The 22404-nt window shown below is 36.8% G+C and overlaps 1 protein-coding gene across 9 annotated transcripts in view; it reads left to right on the top strand.

Annotated features, from left to right (window-relative positions):
* The window catches only part of CADPS2 (calcium dependent secretion activator 2), a 387307-nt gene that overhangs the window by 271990 nt on the left and 92913 nt on the right, over positions 1 to 22404 (top strand). For all 9 annotated transcript variants that reach the window (XM_032220716.1, XM_032220714.1, XM_032220712.1 and 6 more), the window contains 3 exons: positions 265 to 388; positions 11315 to 11418; positions 14833 to 14989. In XM_032220716.1, the coding sequence (XP_032076607.1) occupies positions 265 to 388; positions 11315 to 11418; positions 14833 to 14989 (385 nt within the window). The remainder of the gene's footprint in view (positions 1 to 264; positions 389 to 11314; positions 11419 to 14832; positions 14990 to 22404) is intronic.

The raw sequence follows: 22404 nt of genomic DNA, 5'->3' as shown, positions 1-22404 counted from the left end.
AACCTAATGTATGTGAAACTGAGCATATGCTACTTACATTGTTTATAATTTTAGTCTTTTGTTTATAACTGTAGTCTTTCCTATAATATTTCAATGGTCTGACCTTAGCATTATGACCTCAAGAATGGTTTTAATGTAGCTTTTATCCATTAATAATTTCCTTTCTTTTTGATTTCTAATAGTTACAAAAGCTTCTAAAAAGTGCCTTTTTCCTTTTCTGGGAAGATACCATATCTGACCAAAAACTGATTATATTTGGCATAGGTCTTAATGAAAGATATTGCTACTCCCATACCAGCAGAAGAAGTGAAGAAAGTGGTTAGAAAATGTCTGGAGAAAGCAGCCTTGATCAATTACACTCGACTTACAGATTATGCCAAAATAGAAGGTTAGTACAGTGATCAGCTACTGTAGTGGCTGTAAAAGCAATTGGTGCCCATTCATTGCATACATTTTGTGAGCAGCCTTTTCTTTTTGCTGAGCAAAAGCTTGAACCACAGCAAGGGGAAATATCTCATTAAAATCTCAGCTGGTGAACTACTGAGCTTTTTCCTATTCATTGCTGTAATATGCCTCCTGGGACCATGCTTTGAATGAATGATCTTTGCTTTGTACTGAAGTTGTCCTTTGTCCTTTATTTTAAGTGTAGTTTTATGTTTCACTAAAGTGGCTCAAATCAGCCTGTTCTGGTAGACATTCTCTTTCCCAGTCTTGACATTTGAACTCAGTTGCTTCATACAGCAAGAAGTTCCTGTTTTCAATTTACAATAATTTATTATTAATCCTTACTGAATTTTAACATAACATTTTATTAATGGACAACTGAACATCTACATTGCCAAATTAATTCATGGCCCTTAGCTTGTGGAATGATAATATGTATAAGACCCAAAGATTTATTCCAGGAACAGATAGATGGTTTCTGGGGTTATTACAAAGTTTCTCTTTTAGCCAGAAGTGACTACTTATAAGATCACCAAAGTGACTTGGAAACTTGACTTCCCAGGGAAAGAAGGGTGATATCAGAGGCAAGACAAGTTGGGCAATCATTCATTCAGCAACTCTGAAGAAAATGCCGCATATTCCCTTAAAGAGCAACGGCTGATATTAATTTATGAAGTAAATCAGCCCAGCTGGCAAAGATCTATGGAATCCACATACTGTTGCATGATACAAAACTTTATTCAGCCCAGCATTTGCATATGGAAATCAGTCTCAGATACAGTTCAAAGGAAGCACTGACAAATTACTCATAATTACATTGATAGGAAATCACTATTGCATCCATATTCAACTTTCATTGAAGATTACCCACTGGTTTGTATGTAATATTATCTAAAGGCTAGTTTATACTTCTTTATTCTCATTTGTAATTGTTTTGAAAAACAAACTCTAAATAGTTTATAGGATGAACTAAATATCTAAATCTAAATTTAAATACTTGATTCTATGAAGCTGATTTATCAAATCAATCCAAATCCAAATAAGGCAACAGTCAATAACGTGTTATTAGGTAGATCAATTTTCCCAACCAGGCATTATGGCTGAATATACCATCTGATACATCTGAAAAGTACCAAGTTGGTAATAAAGTCTTATCATGGGCTTTTTCCAGGAATTTTACTCTGGAATATTCTGAATATAAAGCATTTTATGTACTTGTCAGTGGTAGCAGTAATATTATGAGTTTTTTATAATTTTGTTTAAGGAATATTGTAGAATCTTCAAGTTTATATTCAATTTCTTACAATGTATGTTTGTGTAAGTGAAATTGCAATCATGAATAATATTTTAAAAATCAGGGAAAAGGAATACACACAGTATATATGACCATTTGTTTTAACTTATTTTTCTCATTCTTAAGGATCACTGACAAACATGGGTTAACCAATCTCCTCACTGATTAGTCCAAAAAAAGCCATCTCATCACTATAGCAACCAGTATTATATCATGGGAATAACAACATGGAGGCACCTTAGTAACCAGTTTATCATAATTAATTAAGATATCATGTTGTGTTTAAATGAAGGGGGATGTATGTAGATCTTTTGGAAAATGAGAAAGTTACCTTTTCACCTTCAGCAAGCATCCAATGCATGCTTACAGCAGGGGTTCTTGCTGTTCAATTATCTTGAGTTTTTAACAAGCTTGTTTGGAATAATTGGTGTAAAAATAGAAAGTTTCTAGAAGAAGTCACCAAAGCTGGGCTGAAAGTCAGCAAAGTAATCTTGGCATATAAATCACTGCTTACAGGTGAAAGAAATATATCTTTACTTTATATCTTTTAAAACATTCTGAAAATATAAGAAATAGTCTTCCTCACAAAAAGTGTGACTAAGAACCTTTTAAAGTTCCAACTGAATTATCATCAGCAATATCACTTTTTTCTCTGCAGTTGAGCCACATTTATTTAATTAAATAGCAATTCATAAGTCATAAGTCTTGTTTTATGAAGCTCACAAATCCTACCTTTGTCTGAAATTAAGCATGTCTGAATCCAGGCAATTCCTGGGTAGAGGAAAATGCCTTCTTTTTTCCCCTTGGAACAAAGAGAAAAATGTGTTATTGCAGTAAGTAAGAATTTTATATTGATGTGGCTATCAAAATTAATGGTATTATTGTTATGGAGCCATCTCCATAATATCTCTTGGATGAGGCAGAAGCTGTGAGAGAGCAACCATAAAGGTATGATCTGTACTATGCCAATCACACTACAGTGGTAACAGAAAGTAGGGAATGATCGCTTTTGTAAATCGTAATATGAGTTCCAATAGAACAGAAATCACTAGCAACACTGGGCTGGTACAGAATAGGGTCATTTTATGGGACACTTGAATAAATAAAGAGACTTTGAACTAGAAACATTGGTATGGCATGGCACGATATGTGGTATGTGATTTATAATGCATGGTGATGGTATAGTATGGTTCTTGCAATCATTGCTTTAGCTAAAAGAACCCATTAAGCAACATTAGAAAGAAATGTTTTTCTGTTGTCAGAAAAAAATATTCAATAGTATTTTAACAGTAATGGCCTTATAAAATTAGATGACTATTTCATATGTAATGCTAATTAAATAGAAAATAAAGCCACTATGCTTTGTGATTCCATCAAATTTCAGTCAACTTGATTAAGGGGATAACATATCATCTTGTTTGCTGTACAAACTTTCTCTTTTCAAAATGATGCATTTAGTGATACATATTTTTCTTCTCAGAATAAACAATAAGAACTTAATGCTTTATAATGCTTATAAAGAAATAAGCTCAACTTTTGTGTTTCTTTCCCCAACCTTTCCTTATAAGAAAGCTATAAAATGAAAGGATCCAGGTGACTGTTGTGTTAATTGTATGCATGTACATATTCAAATGTGAATTCTGCAATTTAGTACAATTTTATCTCTGTATATTTATTTCAGTGTGTATTAATGTATGTGTGTGTTCATTGTAAGCATCACCAGGTTATCTACATACATTTTTCTCTCAAACTCCTCCCCCCCCCAATTTAAAGGTTCCTAGTTAGTTTTGCATCTAAATGTATATATTTGCAAACATCTGGACCTATCTGAGCAAATTGTCAAAGATCAGAATCACAACTGAATCTATAAAAATCTGATACAGTAGCATTGATTAGCTAAATATGGGATAGCTTATCTGAACCACCCAGAATTGTTTAATATCACCATCAGTTCAACATTGGTCAGCAAATCAACATCACTCATGTTATTCTTAGTTGTTTTGTAGAGCTAGTGACAATAGTTTAGACCTTGTCCCTATCCAGTGTTTATTGGAATGAATACCTGCAATAATATCATGATTTTCTGTAGCCTTTAGTCATATGTAAAAAATAGGTATTCCATGAATGGAAAATAGAAGCACCTCTGATTCAAAAACATTTAAAGAAATAGAGATGTATAAAGAATATTAAAGGAAAAGGGCAAAAATTTGTTCTGGATATGATGTAACTTCTTCTGTTCATATTATTTCTGTTTTGTTTTGTTTTGTTTTTAAAGGTGCTAATGATATATTTCCAATCTTTGATATGACTCATTGTTACAAGTTAACACATAGGAGTTAGAGGATTGTTCTGAAACAAAACATATTGTTGTATATTAATGTTTCAAGTTTGATATAGATATGTGGTTGTTTCTTAAGATGACATAATGAATCTAGTTCTATACATTGAACAAATGAAATAAACTGGATTGAGACCTTCATCAGCTGCTTCTTCCTGACAATCTGCTGCACTGGGCACCTGAGGCTCGAACTCTTCCAAATCAGAAAAGATCATAACAGTTACTTATTTGATATCTTTGGGATATCAAACCCAATCTGTTTCCCAATTGTATCTGTCCATTTTATATATGTAGTTATGTAGAAGGGAGACACTTCAGGTCCATTCAATGACAAATTGCTATCTTCAAGAACCTTAGAGTCAGGTTAATTGTTTCTCTATCCTGCTATCATAAGAACTATCCAAAACTGTTTCCAACAGACCTTGGAGGTAGGAATGTTGTGGATTTCTTCTTCCTAAAATCTGAATGGTAGAGCTTTATTCTTCTTTGGTGCTGTTTTATATTCTTTTGATATTTTAGAATCCTTAGTTTTTAACCCCCCACCCCCTATATAAATATGGTATATAAGTTGCTGTGAGTCAATTTCAACTGGAGCTGTATATATGATGGAAAGACCAAATTCAATTTTTCAGAAATATGTTGTGTCTAATTTTGTACCATGTAGATGTGTCAGCTTTTGTTTGCATGATGAGTCATTGTTTAACCAACGTTTAACCAAACGTGCATACATATACAGAAGAATTATCAGAGAACGATTGTTATTGACAAGATAGAGAAGTTCCATATTAAGGCTGTTAATAGATTTGGCATAAATATCTACCTGTTATATTCTTGGACAATGAAATATAATATAGAAAGAGATCTATATCAGTTTATTTTTAAGGACTGAAGTAGACCTCTTGAAATCTCTGCAGCTGGATATTTTCTTCAGAGACACTTTCTTAATAATATAACTCATTAAACACTTATTAAATTCTTTCATGTTTCCTGGTATCTATTACATGAAGTGAAATTCTTATATTTTTCAAGCAATTATAAATTCTATCCCAGACTTCATCAGTTGATGATAACTAGATGTATTGGACCAAAACTCCCAGCAATATAATATGTGGGGAATTCTGGAAAGGTAAGTTAATCTAGTGTCCGTTTACAAAGTAAATCATAATAGTTACATACTGGTACAAAGAATATATGTATTTTTAACATACATTCTTTGTATGTAACTATTTTCTTTGCAGAATAACTCTTGATAAGCCAGTTAAGATAAAAAAGAAAAATGCAATTGCATTTACAACTACTGTTTGGACATTACATTTTCTTACACATATATTGTGATTTTGCTTCACACATTAACTACAATAAATATTTTAGGGAATGGATAATTTGTTTATTTTGTTATTTTTTGTTTGTTTTAGAAACCATAGATTTTTTTGGTTGCTTTTCAGATCTGTTTGAAAACTGTTAAAAAAGCATTATGGTTTCTTTCAATTAAAACTATTTTGTAATAGTATTTTCTATAGCGCATGATTTTTTAAAATGATTTTCTTCTAAGTTGGCATGTTTATATCTTTTTTTTCTAATTGACACAATTTTATAAGTATTTATATTTGTATGCATTTCAGAAACTGTGCACAATGTGTTTACAAGATTATGAAAAATAAAGACAAGTAAGCAAGCAAATGTTTTTCCACAAGAATCACATTGGACTCAGTTATTTTAAAAAACAAAGTAGCTGATTGAAATTATTGAAAACTAACAATGTCTTCATTTCTAGAAATGAATTGAGCCAAATTTTAGTTTTTCAGCTATTCACAGCTGTTCACTCTCCTATTACCACAGTATGATTTATTAATAAAAAAAATAAGAGGAATTGGAAAAATCATATGCTAAGTTGATTGATATGGGTCAAGTGAATAATGTTTTGGATGTCTCAGTATTTGTCTATCCACATATGCCTCTTATAGTAAGTTCTTTTCAATGTCTTGCTCCACTAATATGTACATACAATGCTGGCATAATGGGTTGGTGTTTTTTTTTTCATTTTTGTGTGTGGACTCTTGGTGCTGCCGCGGAGTACTGTAAATGACAAGAGTCTCAGCAAAGAAGAAGGTTGCCTTGGTGATGTTCCTGAGGTTAAGGTCACTTTCCATTTTCAAAAACAGCCAAGGTGGTGATGTGATAGCTTTGAGTGATATTTGTGGGAGTGGTGCAAAGGGAGCTGCTGACAGGGTTGCGCTCCTGGTTCTTCCCTCCAGGAAAGGCAGGGCTTCTGTAACAAGATTTTTTTTTTGTTCTTTTCAAAGCATCTTGATCCTAGTGAAAATTAAATTACAAGTTTAGACTCTGTTTGCTTTTAATCGTATAGGAACGTGATCTATATTTTTTCTACTTTTCTACTCCCCTCTAATGCTATATATTAATTTCCTTGGAAATAAACAGCTCCAGTAAGAAAATCTTGTATAGGCTCCTATAATGAATTGATATAAACAGAGGTTATTAGAATCTCCACGAATGGGATCACCTGAATAATACATAGTTTCTGAAATAGAAACTGCTACCATTTACAGAACTCTTGGTGAATTCCACAGAATGTCTCCAAACGGAGCTCTTAATAGCCTGCTTATCGCTTGATGAATCCTGCTTTGCTTCAGCAACTTTTTACTAATTAAAAAAAACACATAACCAAATGTATTTGAAGAAAATAAGGGCACTACAAACATTTGCAACACAGCCGAATATCTATAGCTCAGAGGCAGGATGAGGGTGAAGGTTAGTTCTCCAAATGAACATTTCATTACCAGCTTAGGTAACATCTTCAACAGAGTTTAGGGGATGTCAGAGTTCTTCTGCTTATAAGGGCTTCAGGTGTGGGTGCGTTGAGTGAGGGTCTTGTGATGTCAAATATGAGTCATTGTAGGTCAATGTGTCTGTTGATGGAATCGCTTGTGGAGTGCCAAGCTTCAATGAATTCACGAGCATGGTGGGTGGTAGGGTGATCGGTGATTTTTCTGTTGCTCCAATTGAACTGCTATTTGATGTCAGTGCTGTTTGGTGTTGCTTTGGGTAGAGATTAAGGATTTAGGATAGTGGCGTTTGACTGCCAGCTGGTGTTTATAGATTCTAGTTTTTATTGACATGAAGTTGTCCCACGTAGAATTGGTTGCAATGGTTACAGTTGATTTTGTAGATTACATTGTTTCTTTCATCCTGCTATATCTTGTCTTTAGTTCTGGATAATTCCTGGTGGAGTGTGGCTGTGGGTTTGTGGACTATTGCTATTCCTAGGGATTGGAGAAATCTGGCTGTCATTTGTGTAGGATTAGTTTTTGTGTAGTGATTGGCTGTGTGGTTTGTTGAGGTTTGGGTGCAATGTGTTGGAAGTTTTTGGTGTTATAGCCCAGCAACAGCCTGTGCTGCGTTCTAATTGGTTGGGCGAAGCACAGCCTGTGATTGGAGGTTCTAATGACAGTTGGTGACCTGAGGGTATAAATACCGGACAGTTGTAATGGATTTCTGAATCGCTTGTCATCTTATCATCTGGTACTAATAAACATCATTGCCCTCTGATCCATGGCTCCTGCGTTCCTTTCACCCAATCTTTAAAACTGGTGACGAGGATGGGATTGAATGTGATTCCGCAGAGCCTGGAAAACAACAACTAAACAATAAGCCAGTCGCAACGCAACCAAGCAAATGCGAACAGAAAATACTTTGAAGACCTGTCAGAGCTGCAGCAGCAGTTGCCACTGCCTCAGGTTTCGCCTCCGATCAAGCCAACCTGAGTAGATCCACAGGCACGGACTCCTTCAGTCAAAGGGACGGGCAACCTATGCTTAACCTTGGCTGGAGCCGTCGCCTCTGCTCAGGGACGAGCTACGAATCGCGTTGGCTCAACCGTGGCTGAAGCTGCCTGTCTGCCTGCCTCTCTGCCACGAAGATCTACCAGACACAACTCTAGAGTCTATCCGGTCTACTGTTAGCTACTGTTACAAACGTTCGTGTTGCAATAAACGGTTACTGTTGCCTAAGAAGCCTCTGATTCTAGCATACAGCTTTCCAGCCTGCTCTACTGCCTCCCGAGAAGCCATAGACATAGACGCTGCAGTCTTTCTTCCTCCAGAGCCAACCGCTGCTCCACCTGGGTTTTCCACAGCTGCCAGCCTTCCAAGGCCATTTGCATTACAAAGCTGCTTGCCTCCCAAGGAGCAACGCTAGTAACTCTGGCCACTCAAAAGCCTGCCTGCTGCCTTCCAAACGATCTCCGCTCTCTAACAGAAGCCTCCACAGCTGTTTCAGAAGCCTACCATTCTCTGCAGCAAAAGTCAGCAGAAATCCTGTCAGCTAATCCTTCCAGCAACAGGAAACCCTGCCTGCATGCCGATCGAGTAAAGCCAATCCACAAAGCCTCTTCATACACAAACTTACAAGTTATACTGCCTCCCTGCCGCTGCTGACCGCTGTCAAATTCAGGAGCATGGGGGGGGGAATGCAAATGTGTATATGTAAATGGTGTATATGCAAATAGGAATATGAGAATGGAGTATCTGGTTAACTGGGGGGAAGGAGAGAACACAAAAATGCAAATAAATTGTAAATGTTGAACATGAACACAAGAACACAAAAATGCAAATAAATTGTAAATGTTGAACATGACACAAGAAAATGCAATTAAATTGTAAATGCAATAAATAAATAGATTTTAAAAAAATGCAAACAAATAACACGCTAATTGACACGTATGTAAATAACTGGGGGGAAGGAGTGTTATAGCCCAGCAACAGCCTGTGCTGCGTTCTAATTGGTCGGGCGAAGCACAGCCTGTGATTGGAGGTTCTAATGACAGTTGGTGACCTGAGGGTATAAATACCGACAGTTGTAACGGATTTCTGAATCGCTTGTCATCTTGTCATCTGGTACTAATAAACATCATTGCTCTCTGATCCATGGCTCCTGCATTCCTTTCACCCAATCTTTAAAATTTGGGATAACCATTATAGAGAAAGACATCAAGCAGCCATTTCACTTCTGCTTTTCTTAGTATTGGAAGGGGGGATTTCCAGTGTCCTGGCCCTTCTGAAGAGGGCCTGGACCCAGCTTCTTTCATGTGTGGTGGGGTAGTTTCTTGCAAAGCTGAGGATCTGGTCCATGTGTTGGTTTGCAGTAGACTTGGGCTTCCAGTTCTCTGTTGTCTAGTCCACTTATGTTGATGTAGAGGAATGGGAGTCTTTTGTCTGTTTCCTCTTTGCTTGTGAATTTGATCCCAGGGAACATGTTATTGAGTGGGTGGTGTGTTTCTTCAATTTGGGATGATGATGAAGGTGTCATTGATGTAGCATGTCAAGAATTTTGGTTGGATGGTGGGCAGAGCTGTAGATGTATTTCTCTAGATCTTATTGTTTTAGGTATGAGTTTATGGGAGTAATCACTAGTTCTTGGTAAGAACAGAACCTAGATAATATGCAACAAAAGATCTTGGAAGATTAACCAGAATATGTATATATTATATTACATGTATATGCATATTTATAAATCAACCATTTGCACATATCCCATAGACTACAGATTGTCCTCATTTAATGACCACAAATGGAACCAATAACTTGATCATTAAACCACATGGTCACTAAGTGAAACTGATTGTCCTTATTATTTTACTTCAGCTTTCCTTTGCTGTATAAGGCTATAAAGGTCATAAATGCAAGGATTGGTCATAAAGTTACTTTTTATCACTGCCATAATTGTGAACTAAGTGAGGATTATCTGTATATACATTACATACAAAATGTGAAAATGTCTTCAGTTTGGAAGTATTCAGGTAGTCTTTAATTTATGCCCATAATTGAGCCTGGATTTATGATTATCAGTCATGCAGGATGTTAAGTGGTCATGATCATGCTCAGTTTTATGACCTTTTTGGGCGGTAGTTGTAAAGCAAATGCCATGGCCATTAAGTGAATGCCACAGCCATTAAGCAAACCTATTCTCTCTTCTAGGACATGTGACCATGAGTTGCTGAAAACAGTTGTAAATGTGGACTGGTTGCCAAGTGCCCATAATGTGATCACATGACTGGAGGGGGGGGCATGGCTGTTGGAACTTTGGATCCAGGTCATAAGTACCTTTTTAGGAGTCCATTGTAACTGGACAGTCATTGAGCAACCAGTCATATATCAAGGACTGTCTGTACAGAAATAACAAACAAAACTAAATGTAATTTATTTTAAGCATAATTTCTCTCTGTACTTCTTCAACATTACTATTTTTCCTTGTTTTTGGGGTGGGGATAAACTTTCTTGTATCTATATGTGAACATACATATATATATATAGATAAATGTGGATGTGGTTATCTTAGATATAGTTAGATGATATAAATATAGATGATATAGATATAGCTTAGGGACATGGTGGCTCAGTGGCTAAGATGCTGAGCTTGTCGATCAGAAAGGTCAGCAGTTCGGCAGTTCGAATCCCTAGTGCTGCATAACGGAGTGAGTTCCCATTACTTGTCCCAGTTTCTGCCAACCTAGCAGTTTGAAAGCATGTAAAAATGCGAGTAAAAAAATAGGAACCACTTTTGGTGGGAAGATAACAACACTCTGTGTGCCTTCAGTGTTTAGTCATGCCAGCCACAGGACCATGGAGAACATCTTCGGACAGTGCTGGCTCTTCGGCTTTAAAACAGAGATGAGCACCGCCCCCTAGAGTCAGGAATTACTAGCACATATGTGCGAGGGGAACCTTTACCTTTAGATATAGATTAGATATAAATATGTTAGTAGTCCTGGTCTCTGTTTAACATTAGTCTTACTTTTACATTGTGCATAACTGGAACACAACTGTCTGAAAAACAAGCATTTTGCATATTGAGCGCAATTCTACTTCCAGTGTAAATAATGTTAGCAGCCATTGTATGATGAAGAAATAAACAAGCCAGTAGCTTCTGCTTTTTTTGCAGATATGACCTTGGAAATGATTAGAATTTACTTATTCCAGAAGTTGAGCATCTGATGTGCCAGTGCAGTTTTAGCTCTAGTTAAATTGGAAAGTGCTTCTGTGCCCTCTTATTTCATAGCAGATTAAATATTTTATGTATTTTACAATTTGCATTAAAAGCATCCCTGAAGTGTTAAATGTCAATCTCTTGAAATAGTTTAGTTGTGTGTCATCTGCAATGTTTCCCATACCAGCCTCTCCTATTTACAATCATTCTGGTTTGTGTGTTCCTTTTCACTACAGAGACGCTGAACTTGGCATCTCCTTCTGTAAAGCTGGAAGAGGTTATTCATTTAGCAGAGCTCTGCATTGAAGTCCTGCAGCAGAATGAAGAACATCATTCAGAGGTGAGGATAACTGTATTAGCTGCACAATAATGCTTTAATAACCACCCTGCACTGCTTTGGTGTGAAGCAGTTCTGTCAAAAAACATTACAGATAGAACCTCTAATATATGTATAAAGCAATTTACATTTGCAGAGTTCTCAGAGTTGTGAAGGATTTGAAAAATCAAGAGAAATAAAGCCCTGCTCCATTTTATTTTTTATTATTATTTTCCTTCAGGTTTGAATAGTTAAAAAAAGAAAAAAGACATATAAATGCTGGGAAGGAGGAAAATATAAGAGCAAAGAAAAGGTGGTGCTAGCCATTATCTCACAAATAATTTTTCAGATTCTCATCTCGGAATAAAAATAAGTACCATAGAGCAATATAAATAGAAATGCTTTCTATCTTAACATAGATACTTGGATTCAATAAGAGGGCCATGATTCATATGCTCCCCTCTTTCTTTGGTTGCCATTATTATTCATTATTTTTACTTATTTATAAAAGTATTTTACTTACCTTTGTTATTTGGGGAGGACAAAAGCTGAGGCATTGCCAAATCTCAGCTGTTGAACACGTCATGGGTTTTGTAGTAATAAAAAGTTTCTTTTATTTAACACAGTGGACAAATAAAGTTTATAGAATTAATATTCTTATTGAAATTTTAGAAGTTTGATGAATTAGCCTTATTGAAGCAGAAATCTACTTGGAGATTCATATTTTAACATAAAAACTGTTATGTTATATATATATATATACCATCTTAGCTTAATATTTTGTGTTTCTCCACTGGAGATTTTTATGTGTATGTATGTATGTATGTACGTACGTACGTACGTACGTACATACATACATACATACATACATACATACATACATATAAAATCTCCAGCGGAGAAACACAAAATAGTAAGCTAAGATGTAATGTCTATAAATATGATCATTCAAAACATCTGCTTTTACCTCACACTGTCAGTTCTAGATTTTAGCTTACATCTGTCATGTGTGAACTTGTTATGGATATTTTATTTTATCCTGAAGAAACAGCTGCTTCAAGGATTTGAAATTAATTCCCAAGAGGCATTCTACAATGGCATTGCCACTGTAAATACTTAATAATGCTTATATGTGAATTTCTCTTTCGAGAATATACATTTAAATTAAAATCACTAGTAATTGTAGTAATTATGATTGAAAAAATACATTCTTAACATTTAGTTTTAAAATGCAGTGTCCATTATATACTTTTATTTCTACAAAATAGAACATTTTCCCAACATATTTAAATGCATCAGTAGAATGCTGATTTTTTAAAGTATATACTGTATAGCATATTGTGCCTCTGTTCAAACATTAATACTTGAGAGTAAGCATATAGATTTAAAAATTGTACAGTGACACAAAAAGGGAGACAAAGGATGTGCATCTTGCTATGTTCAACAAATTGTTAACTTTTTTTTTCTCCTGTTCCACAATTTTTCCAAAATTATGGATTCCTCCAGGGAAAAGAGGTATGTTATTCATCCCAATCAAGACTGACATTTTGGTCATTATTCCATGCATTGTTAAACCATTTTGAATTTATGGCATCATTATTTTCTCTGATAGCATTCACTTTGTTTACTTGGGTCAACAATTATTTCATCTGTATCATCTTTATCTTAAAATTATACCTCACCCAACAGATAGCTGATTAAAGGTAGATATCAGACAGATTTAATTTAAAGTTATTTTTCTACCAACTTGGAACACATACAAATGGAATAATTTTCATCTAACTCGTAAAGTTATAGATTCAAGGCTATAAAATATGTGTGACAAATAGAGAACTTTTCCAGGTCTCTGCCAATCAAACAGGTATCTTCTGGCTCATACAGAATACCAGTGTTCTGCTGGAGTCTTCTAATATGTCTGAAATTTGTATTGCTACTCAGCAATATGGAGAAAAACATCCAAGAATTATCTGACAAGCCCTTTTACTCTGAAATATTAGTACTATTGCAAGTTCTTTGAGGACAACATAGAAAAAGAAATCTATGCACTTCAGCTTTAGACGGAACATCACTAATTGTGCCATTGCTGAATATTGCAATGTTATAATTCAATAGTACATAAAATATATGTTGCTTTATTATATAATATAAATTAGAAATAATAATCATGTAATAAGACATATCTCATACAATATTTTTTTTCTTTTTCCACTTAGAATCTGTGTGATTAATCAGTAATTGGTTTCATTTTCATGTTGTTTTATATTATTCTTGACAGAACCATGCTCTCCGTGATATTAGTCTTTCTTCATGACTTTATTCCTAGGCATCAGTAGATCAGAGTATGATCAAGAGACTCACGGAATTTTTACTTTTGCTATTGAATGTGATTTATTGGAATCTGCCATGCATTACCTTTCTCAATTTATTTCCATTTTAATATCATTTTATCTGAGAGTGCTAGCTGGAAAGAAATCATGATCTCTGAGTTTCACAGCACTATAATTATTAATTACAATAAGTGCTTTCCCATTACCTTTCAGAAAACTAAACAATGATCAAATTATTGTAAAAAATAGTCTAAATCACCACGATTATCCTTTTTTTAATATGCAGTTATTCTCTTCATATCAAAATATACTATCAAAGCATAAAAAGTACTAAAGATAACTTAGTGCTTTAGTGATTTTTTTTTCATTTATGAAGGTTTATATATATTTCCATTTAACAGAGATGCCCTAGAGTTTTTTACAAAAGCAAAAACAAATGTATAGAAAGGTGATTCATGTATGCAGGAATTTAAAAACCCAATTTAATATTAAAAGTGTGTTTAAAATACATTGAGTTGTTTTCTTCAATCATAGAATTTAGATGGTACTGGCTGTTAATGTAACTGTCCAATTGTATGTGACACACATACACAGAAGAAGGGCTTTACATCAACTCTTCCTCACCAGTCTGATACATGAAGAGACACTTTCATGCTTTCAATTTTAAAGAGAAACATTTAATTCATATGCTAAATGGTGAATGTCTGTTTTTCATCTAAAATCATTTTGAAGATAGTTATCATGTGTTTTCTCATAGGATATCATGCCTCTTACATTAGCTCTCATATTTATTAGTATATCTACAGTAACATAAAAAACCAGTGTCCCACATTATCATGGAAACATAATCAGATCCCTAGGTTATCTGTCAATCAAATTGTTTAATCAAACACCACACTCTCACTGAAATACTATATACACGTGCAAATTGCATTGGATGCAAAATTCAACTTTACTTAATGAAGAATTTCAATTGCTTTTAAAGAATGTATGCCACATTCCATAATTTCATGGATGTACCATTTTTATACTTTCTTTCATCATACCTTACATTCGCATTTGGAGGTGAATGCAACTGAGGTGTTGTTTTTTTTTTTAATTGATGATGCAGGCCTTTGCATGGTGGCCAGATCTGTTGGCTGAACATGGGGAGAAGTTTTGGTCTCTTTTTACTGTTGACATGGATTCTGCGCTGGAGGCACAGCCACAGGATAGCTGGGATAGCTTTCCTCTTTTCCAGTTACTCAATAACTTCCTGAGAAATGACTGTAAGTTTGGTGTTTGGTTATTACTATAGCTGCGGTTACTTTCAACTTTTAAATCTTTTAAGATTTTTAAAAAGTTGAGGTTAGTTTAGAAATCTTTAGCTTCATTTATTTAACCTTGGTTTTTTCTAGGCTAGTTAATGATGCTATCCTAAGCACAGGGAATGAAATCCTGCTATATTCAGTGGGATTTATTGCAGAAGAAACATACAAGGGCTTGAGCAACAAGGCAAATGTTAAAAGATTTTAGCCACAGTTTGAAATTCTTTTGCTGTTACACTAAAAAGTAGCACCTGGCTTCTTTGTAGACAGAGAAATGGACTGGTTCTAGCAATTTTTTTGTAATCCCAAGAAGTTCTGTAGAGATCCTTGTTCAGATTTTGTCTTTGTGCAACAGAGCACATAAATTTCATTTAAACTACAACTAGAACTATTTTTCCTCTAGAACTTTAAAATTGAACAAGTCAAAGAAGTATAAAGAGACTTATTTGTTTCATAAAAAGGTTTTGAGCTTTATCTGTCTCTCAAGCTTATTTGTAGCTTCTCAAATATACTTTCTAAATGTTTACATGGATCCAGATAATAATGCATCAGACATGCAATTGAATTTGTTTCTTTCTGACTGCAAGCAAGAATCTGTGAATACAGCTGACAATGACTGAGTTTAAGTGAGTTTACAATTTAAACAATTGTACAAAAATATCTCACCTGTACATGCATTCTTTTTTTTATGATGAGAAGTAGAAGTTTCTATACTGAGAAGGCCTTTAAACTTAGAAGGGGGCAATGAACCAGTGTTTCCCATGATACTTAAACTATAAAGCCATGAGTTGCTTTCTGAGCTTGGTTGTTTTCTTGCAGACATTTCATTACCAAAACTAAGGAGTGGAGTTTGCTCTTGTTTTATATTCTAATGGCTTGCCCTGTCAGTGTTGATGGGAGTGGTCTAGATGGTTCTTGTTTGAGCTGTTTAAAGTTAGCTTGTTTGGCAGTTCCTTGATTGAGGTATTCCTTGCTTCTTGATTCTTAGTGTAAAATTAATCCTGGGATTAATCTCTACTAATCTGGGTGTTGATTGCTGGTGAGGAGGTATTTCGTTCCTTTTGTTTCCTTTTTGGCTTGTTGATTGTCTCTTTTGAATGGTACATAGATGTTGCTAATATCTATGTGCCTGTTGTTGGCCAATTTGTCAGAGTGCCAGACTTCCAGGAATTTTGTAGCAGGTTTGGACTTGGCTTGGTCTAGAATGTTCACATTTTCCTACTTGAAACTATTGTTAAATCTGTCCATATATTGTGAAATTAAGGAATTTTCTACCATGTCTTCTGAGTGAATGTTCATGGATACTGCTAGACTTTTCTCTTGCAAAACTATGTTTCCAAGCTCAGAATAATGCAGATTTATAATTGTTTCATGTTTGTTTATGTTTACATTCTGAACCTGGAAACCATCATTTTCCAAAAGATGAAATGAGACATTCTTTTTTAACTAGGGTTTTCAACATCTACAGCAAGCACAAAAAGAAGAGAGGAATTGGCTACATGGATAGCAAAGGACCCTTTAGATATAATAGCTTAAATTAAAATATAGTTTTCCCAATGTGGTAATGAGAAATGTTCTTGCAGAAAATTTTGCATTTAGTCATACAATCTATTAGATATTAGTTGTAACAACTCCCTATGAAAGGGCTGCTGTCAGACTCAACCTTCACTGAATTGTTCTCACTTGTTGTACTTAATAAATAGCAATTGTTACCGTTAAGCCTGTGTGTGCCTATCCATTACCCAATCTAACACTGGCGACGAAGGTGGGATTGGAAGACAACAAGTCGAACCAAAAAGAACACAGCAATCCAGCAAGTATATCCAGCCCGGAGCTCAGCGTAGCTTCGAGCAGCCATTCTTGAGTGGCAAACTCAAATCGCTCTCTGTACACAAAATGGCTATGCACGCCCCACCGACTCTGTATGACCCAGTCACCGAGCACTGGGAATGATACATGCTACGATTTGACTGCTTCCTCGAGGCAAACGTCCTCATGGGCCTTCCTGAAGGCCGCAAGACGAACATGTTCCTCGGATACTGTGGCCGTGATGTGTTCGAGACGGTGAAAAACCTCTCTGAGCTGACACCGTTTCAATCAGTCACCTGGTCCATGCTGCAGCAGACCCTAACAACCCACTATGTACCCAAACCATCCAAACATGTTCACCAGCATGAGTTTAACATCAGGAATCAGAAAGAGGCCGAGTCGATTAATGAGTACTTTGCAGCGCTTCGCAAGGCCGCAGCATACTGCAAATTCCAAGACCTGGATGAGCTGATTCTGCACCACATAATTTGCGCCGTGCAGGACATTACCCTGCAGAAGAGGTTACTCGCTAAATCTAACCTCACTCTGCAGATCGCCTTGGACAAGGCCAGGGTGTCTGAATCAGCCACCAAATGGACTGAGACTCTGCAGTGCCAAAGCGTTCCACAAGACGTGTGAAAGAGTACATGTGTACATTGTGAGGTTGCAGAGCCCGAGAGCTCAGAAGGAGAGGAACATGACAGCTGCCGCATGCGCAGTAGCCACACCCAATCAGCACACAAATTCAAATCACGCCTCCCACCTTGCACTAGCTATGGAGGAGACCATGCCAGATCGGCTTGCCATTTCCGCGATGCAACCTGCCAGCGCTGTGAGCGAAAGGAGCACTTCACCAAGGTGAATTCCCTGCCACTATCGGGCAGCCTAGAAGCGCACCAAGCCGTCACCAAAGGCCCAACCCAGGGGCCTGGCCGAAGCCACCATGGTCCTCAGAGGGCGACAATAGAGTCACCTACCATATGTCAATCGGCCAAGTCCGCACCAGGCGGCCAAAAAAGCTGAAGGTCACAGTCCTCAATGAGGACTCTCCATTTGAGATGGAGACCAACACCAGGTCATCACTGACCATCATGCCATGGTCTACCCTAAAGCAGGCTATCCCTAGTCTAAAGAAGCAGCATCTATGCACCCCTGACATCCACCTACGCGATTACCAGGGAAACCAGGTCCCCATCATGGGCCAAGGCACCTTTCAGGTGAAATTCAAGCAGTTCAGTGGGAAACTCCCCATGTGGAGGGAGTGGCCCAAGGGGCCTGTTGGGGTTGATTTCAAATGTATTTTGCCAAACGTGATGAGTTATCGGTTGTTAACGGCTGTTTACTGGGGGGACTGGGTAGTTGTTCCACCCAAACTGTATTAGAGGCTTTACATGTAGGGCATCCTGGAATTATCAGGATGAAGTCTTTGGCTAGTAGTTACATGTGGTGGCCTAACATGGACAGGGAGATTGAAGAATGGGTGGCTACCTGCATACCGTGCCATCAGTCCAGACCAACTCCCCCAGAGGCGCCCACTAAGGAGTGGGAGCGACCTCAAGCACTGTGGTCTAGGGTGCACATTGACTTTGCTGGCCCAGTTCATGGCCAGACATTTCTCGTAGTTGTAGATGCCTACTCGAAATGGTTAGAGGTAGTCCTGATGACCTCCACTATGGCAGAAGTGGTCGTCAAGGTGCTACAGAGACTTTTCTCCACACACGGCCTGCCTGATGTCTTGGTCTCTGACAACAGGTCCCAATTCACGCCCATGCAGGTGGGGAGAATGGTTAGATCTGCAAAAGAGGCCCTCTCTAGGATGGGCACGGGAGATTGGTAAACACGGGTTGACCACTATTTGCTAATTCAGCACATCACACCCAGTGCCCCAACAGGGAGAAGCCCCTCCGAGCTTCTCATGGATCGCCAGCTAAGGTCCCACTTAGACCAGCTATACCCCATCGCCTCAGACGGCACAAGCAAGATTCGGACATTTAGCGTAGGGGATTCGGTATACACCGAATTACGCTGGAGGAACTCTGTGGATTCATGCCCCAGTGATAGGCATCACCGGCCCTCACTCGTACCTCTTAGAGCTCGAGGATGGTAGGAATTGGAGAAGGCATATTGACCAACTCCGTGGCCACCTCTCCAACTCTACTCTTAGACAACCAGAGGTGACTCCTGCACAAGTTAGTCAAAGCCCTACCCAAACGGAGCAAACACTCACTCCTTCCATGGCCAGCTCAAGCCTGAGGGTACCGGGAGACTTATCTGGTTATGTTGCAGGCCCGCAGTGAGCTCCAAGCAAACTGACTCTAGAAGCTCCAGCCACAGCCTGTGAAAGGTTCCAGGAGCTTCCACCAAGCAGAGCTGTGGAGCAAACAGGTCCATCCGAACCTGTCCAAGGAAACCCCTCCTACTGAACTGCGCAGGTCAAAAGCCCGCCTACCTGCATGACTACATTACAAGTAGGATTGTTCCAACCAAGAGGGGAGGGGTGTTCGATATTAGTTCTAACTACAGGGATTTCCACCAAGGTCCTCTGTTCTGGTAGGAACAGAGGTTTAATCCTATTGGTTGAAGGGTCTGACAGCTCCCTATAAAAGGGCTGCTGTCAGACTCAACCTTCGCTGGATTGTACTCACTTGTTGTACTTAAAGAGCTGTTGTTACCATTAAGCCTGTGTGTGCCTATCCATTACCCAATCTAACACAATCATATTTTCCATGAATTATTGTCAAAATTAGCCCGTAAGCAGAAATGGGGACAGGGTGGGTATAGGAGTAAGGATTATATATTTAAATATTTAATAAATGTAGCAGCTGCTACAAAATTGGGTGCAAATTTGCCCTTTTGTACATGTGTCAAACTTGCTAAAGCATAGATCACAATGCTACATTTGTCATTTTGTAAATGTTTGACACAGCTACACACACCAGGATATACCTAACAAAATACCCATGAAATTATATTATGGGTGTTTGTGTGTATGTGTGAGCATATGTATGTGTGTGTTACAAAGACTTGGTTTCCATTCCCCTTAAACATTCCAAATTGTTTGCTAGTATTTCCTACCGTGTATTGGTGTTCGACCCACCACCCTTCTTCCTACTTCCTTCCAGATAGTTCTTTAAAAAAAACTATCACTGAACCCTACAGTAACCAAATGGAATTACTTCGCCTATTGTATCACTAATACCAGTACAGAAACTGTAAACCTTTACATCCCATATTCTTCCTGTTCTTCCATTTCATAACTACTTTGTTATCCTAAGTCAATATTATTGAGTTTTTCATTCAAGTAAACAAGCAATATTATCAAGCAGAAACATTAAAAATGGATCTATTTTATTTTTTAAAACATAGACAATAATGTAAAGTCTTGAATTTAAACTTTTTCTCCCCTTAAGTCAGTTAAAGATGGAATTACTTTAAATAATAAGAAAACCATTTCTAAACGGAGAATGTATTTATTAAAATGACAGAAAATGTATGTTCGTAATGAAGCAGCTATGACCTGTGTTACAAAGTGCTGCTGATGGAATTTGAAATAGCAGTAATTATAGGACTAACTTTCCTGTTACTTTTTAGATGCTAGAGTAGTTGCCTCAGCTGTGGAAAAATCAGGGCAGTTCTTGCTTCTAAGTCAAAAATTCCTTTTTCCCCAAAGTGGTTTATTTGAAGATGTGTTGGAGTCCATAATTACCAGCTCTTTCATGGAGTGAGCATGTTAAGGTTGTCAGAGAGGAAACTCCATGCTTAAGGTACTGATGGCACGCGTCTTCTTTTAATGGCTAATAAATGAAATTGTTCAAATGTATTGCTGGATATTTTCAGGTCTTTTAAAATTAGGCTCATACAAATCTAAGCAAAAAGGGGAAATCTGAAATTCTCTCTCAGGAGGATAAAAAGGCTAGTGTTAATAATTAACGGGGGAAATGAAGTGGAGTCAAATTAGCCATAATAGAGCCCAGAGTGACAGTTAAAGTTAACCTCTCATTATCAAAAAGCTCATTAAGAAATGAAGAGGTGAAAATCCTACTATGATTTTTCTCTCATTGAAGCTGGCATCAGGGAATATCTTTCAGGGGTTTTTTTTAAACAGTATTTTACATGAAGTTAATCTTCAGTCTTTCAAATTCAAATGTAAATTGTTGTCAGCTGCATTTTGTTCTCCTCCACAAGTTTCAGCCTCCACATTTTGAATCTGTGAAGAATTTCTAGATATATGAGTAAGCTACATTTTTCTGTCTGTGTTTCCTGGTTATGTTTCTTCTTATGGACTTAAAGATAGAATTCTACATATGTCAGTCCTGGATTAACCACTAAATAATATAAATTTGTGTTTAGGGGGCATCAAGGGAAGGGAGGCCCCACATATTTTTCCCCACCTCTGAAGACCTGAAACTCTTTCCCAGTAACACTCAACTTTAGTCAAATATGTTGTAATTGTCCTTATCTGCCATATGTGACTTAACTCTACATTGTTACAAAACCTTTTTTTTTTTTTTGGCATGGTGAGTAACTAAAATGTAGAAGTTGGGTTTGAGGTCTGGTTGGATATCACATTTGTTTCTGTTTCATAGTGTGAGAATCTTGCTTCCATCCAGGACCACATTGTTGAGCTGTGCTTAGGGCTTTAGGTATCCTTAATCTAGCCCAGAAGCATATGCATGTATACATGTACATATATAATTTATATTCATATGTTTTAATATACATCAATGAAGTCAAGAGTCAAAGTATTCATAAAGCTGAATAATAATAAGAATTTTAGTCAGATCACTAAAATTTCAATTGCCCTGATCAATTATTTTTCTAGCTTGCATGATGACAACACATTTCAAAATACAAACTCAGCCCCTATAATTTACCAAATTGCTAATGTTTGTTATTTACGTAATACAAGCAACAAAAAGGACAACAACTCTTGGATAGATTCAACCTTTCCAAATATCTAAATAGAGATTGTGTAAAAAAGCAATTTGGAACCTTTTGTTTATCAGTTTTGCCTTGAAATTAGAAGCAGCAGCCTAGCCCCATTTTGTAATCTGCCCCAGCCTTTCCTTCATATTTTTGTTCTATAGGAGATCTGCTTAAGTCACAATATGTTTTTACAAATTATGCCTGAGGGGATTTATCACCAAGTAAACAGATGTACAATTCTGTATCTTAATCTTCTTTACCATTAAATACTTCCTTGTGAAAGCTTAAAACAGAAACAAAAAAAAGGATTTTTTTTAAATTTTGATTTTCTTTGTTTCTTGTAAGATTCTCTAGCTTTCATTAAGCTATGGGAACAAGGGACTGATTTACCTAGCCACATGCCAAAATGCTATTCAATCAAGAGATGACAGTGCATAAGGTACTTTATTGTTTCTGTCGTACTTTTTTAATTAGCAGAAAGATAGCACACATTGTGGAAATTCATTGGAGTTTGCGGAGGGCGATACCAGTGAAGCCCTTACTCAAAGAAAAAGGGTGGCAGCAGTAACTACCAAATTGTTACACCAAGATAGGAGTTAGAATATACAGCAGTGTGCAGCAGCTGCCAAAAAAGCCAACAT

The sequence above is a fragment of the Thamnophis elegans genome, chromosome 7, assembly GCF_009769535.1.
Source record: "Thamnophis elegans isolate rThaEle1 chromosome 7, rThaEle1.pri, whole genome shotgun sequence".
In the NCBI taxonomy this organism is placed as follows: Eukaryota; Metazoa; Chordata; class Lepidosauria; order Squamata; family Colubridae; genus Thamnophis; species Thamnophis elegans.
The sequence above is the reverse complement of the archived record's forward strand: the minus strand, read 5'-3'. Positions and strand labels throughout refer to the sequence as shown.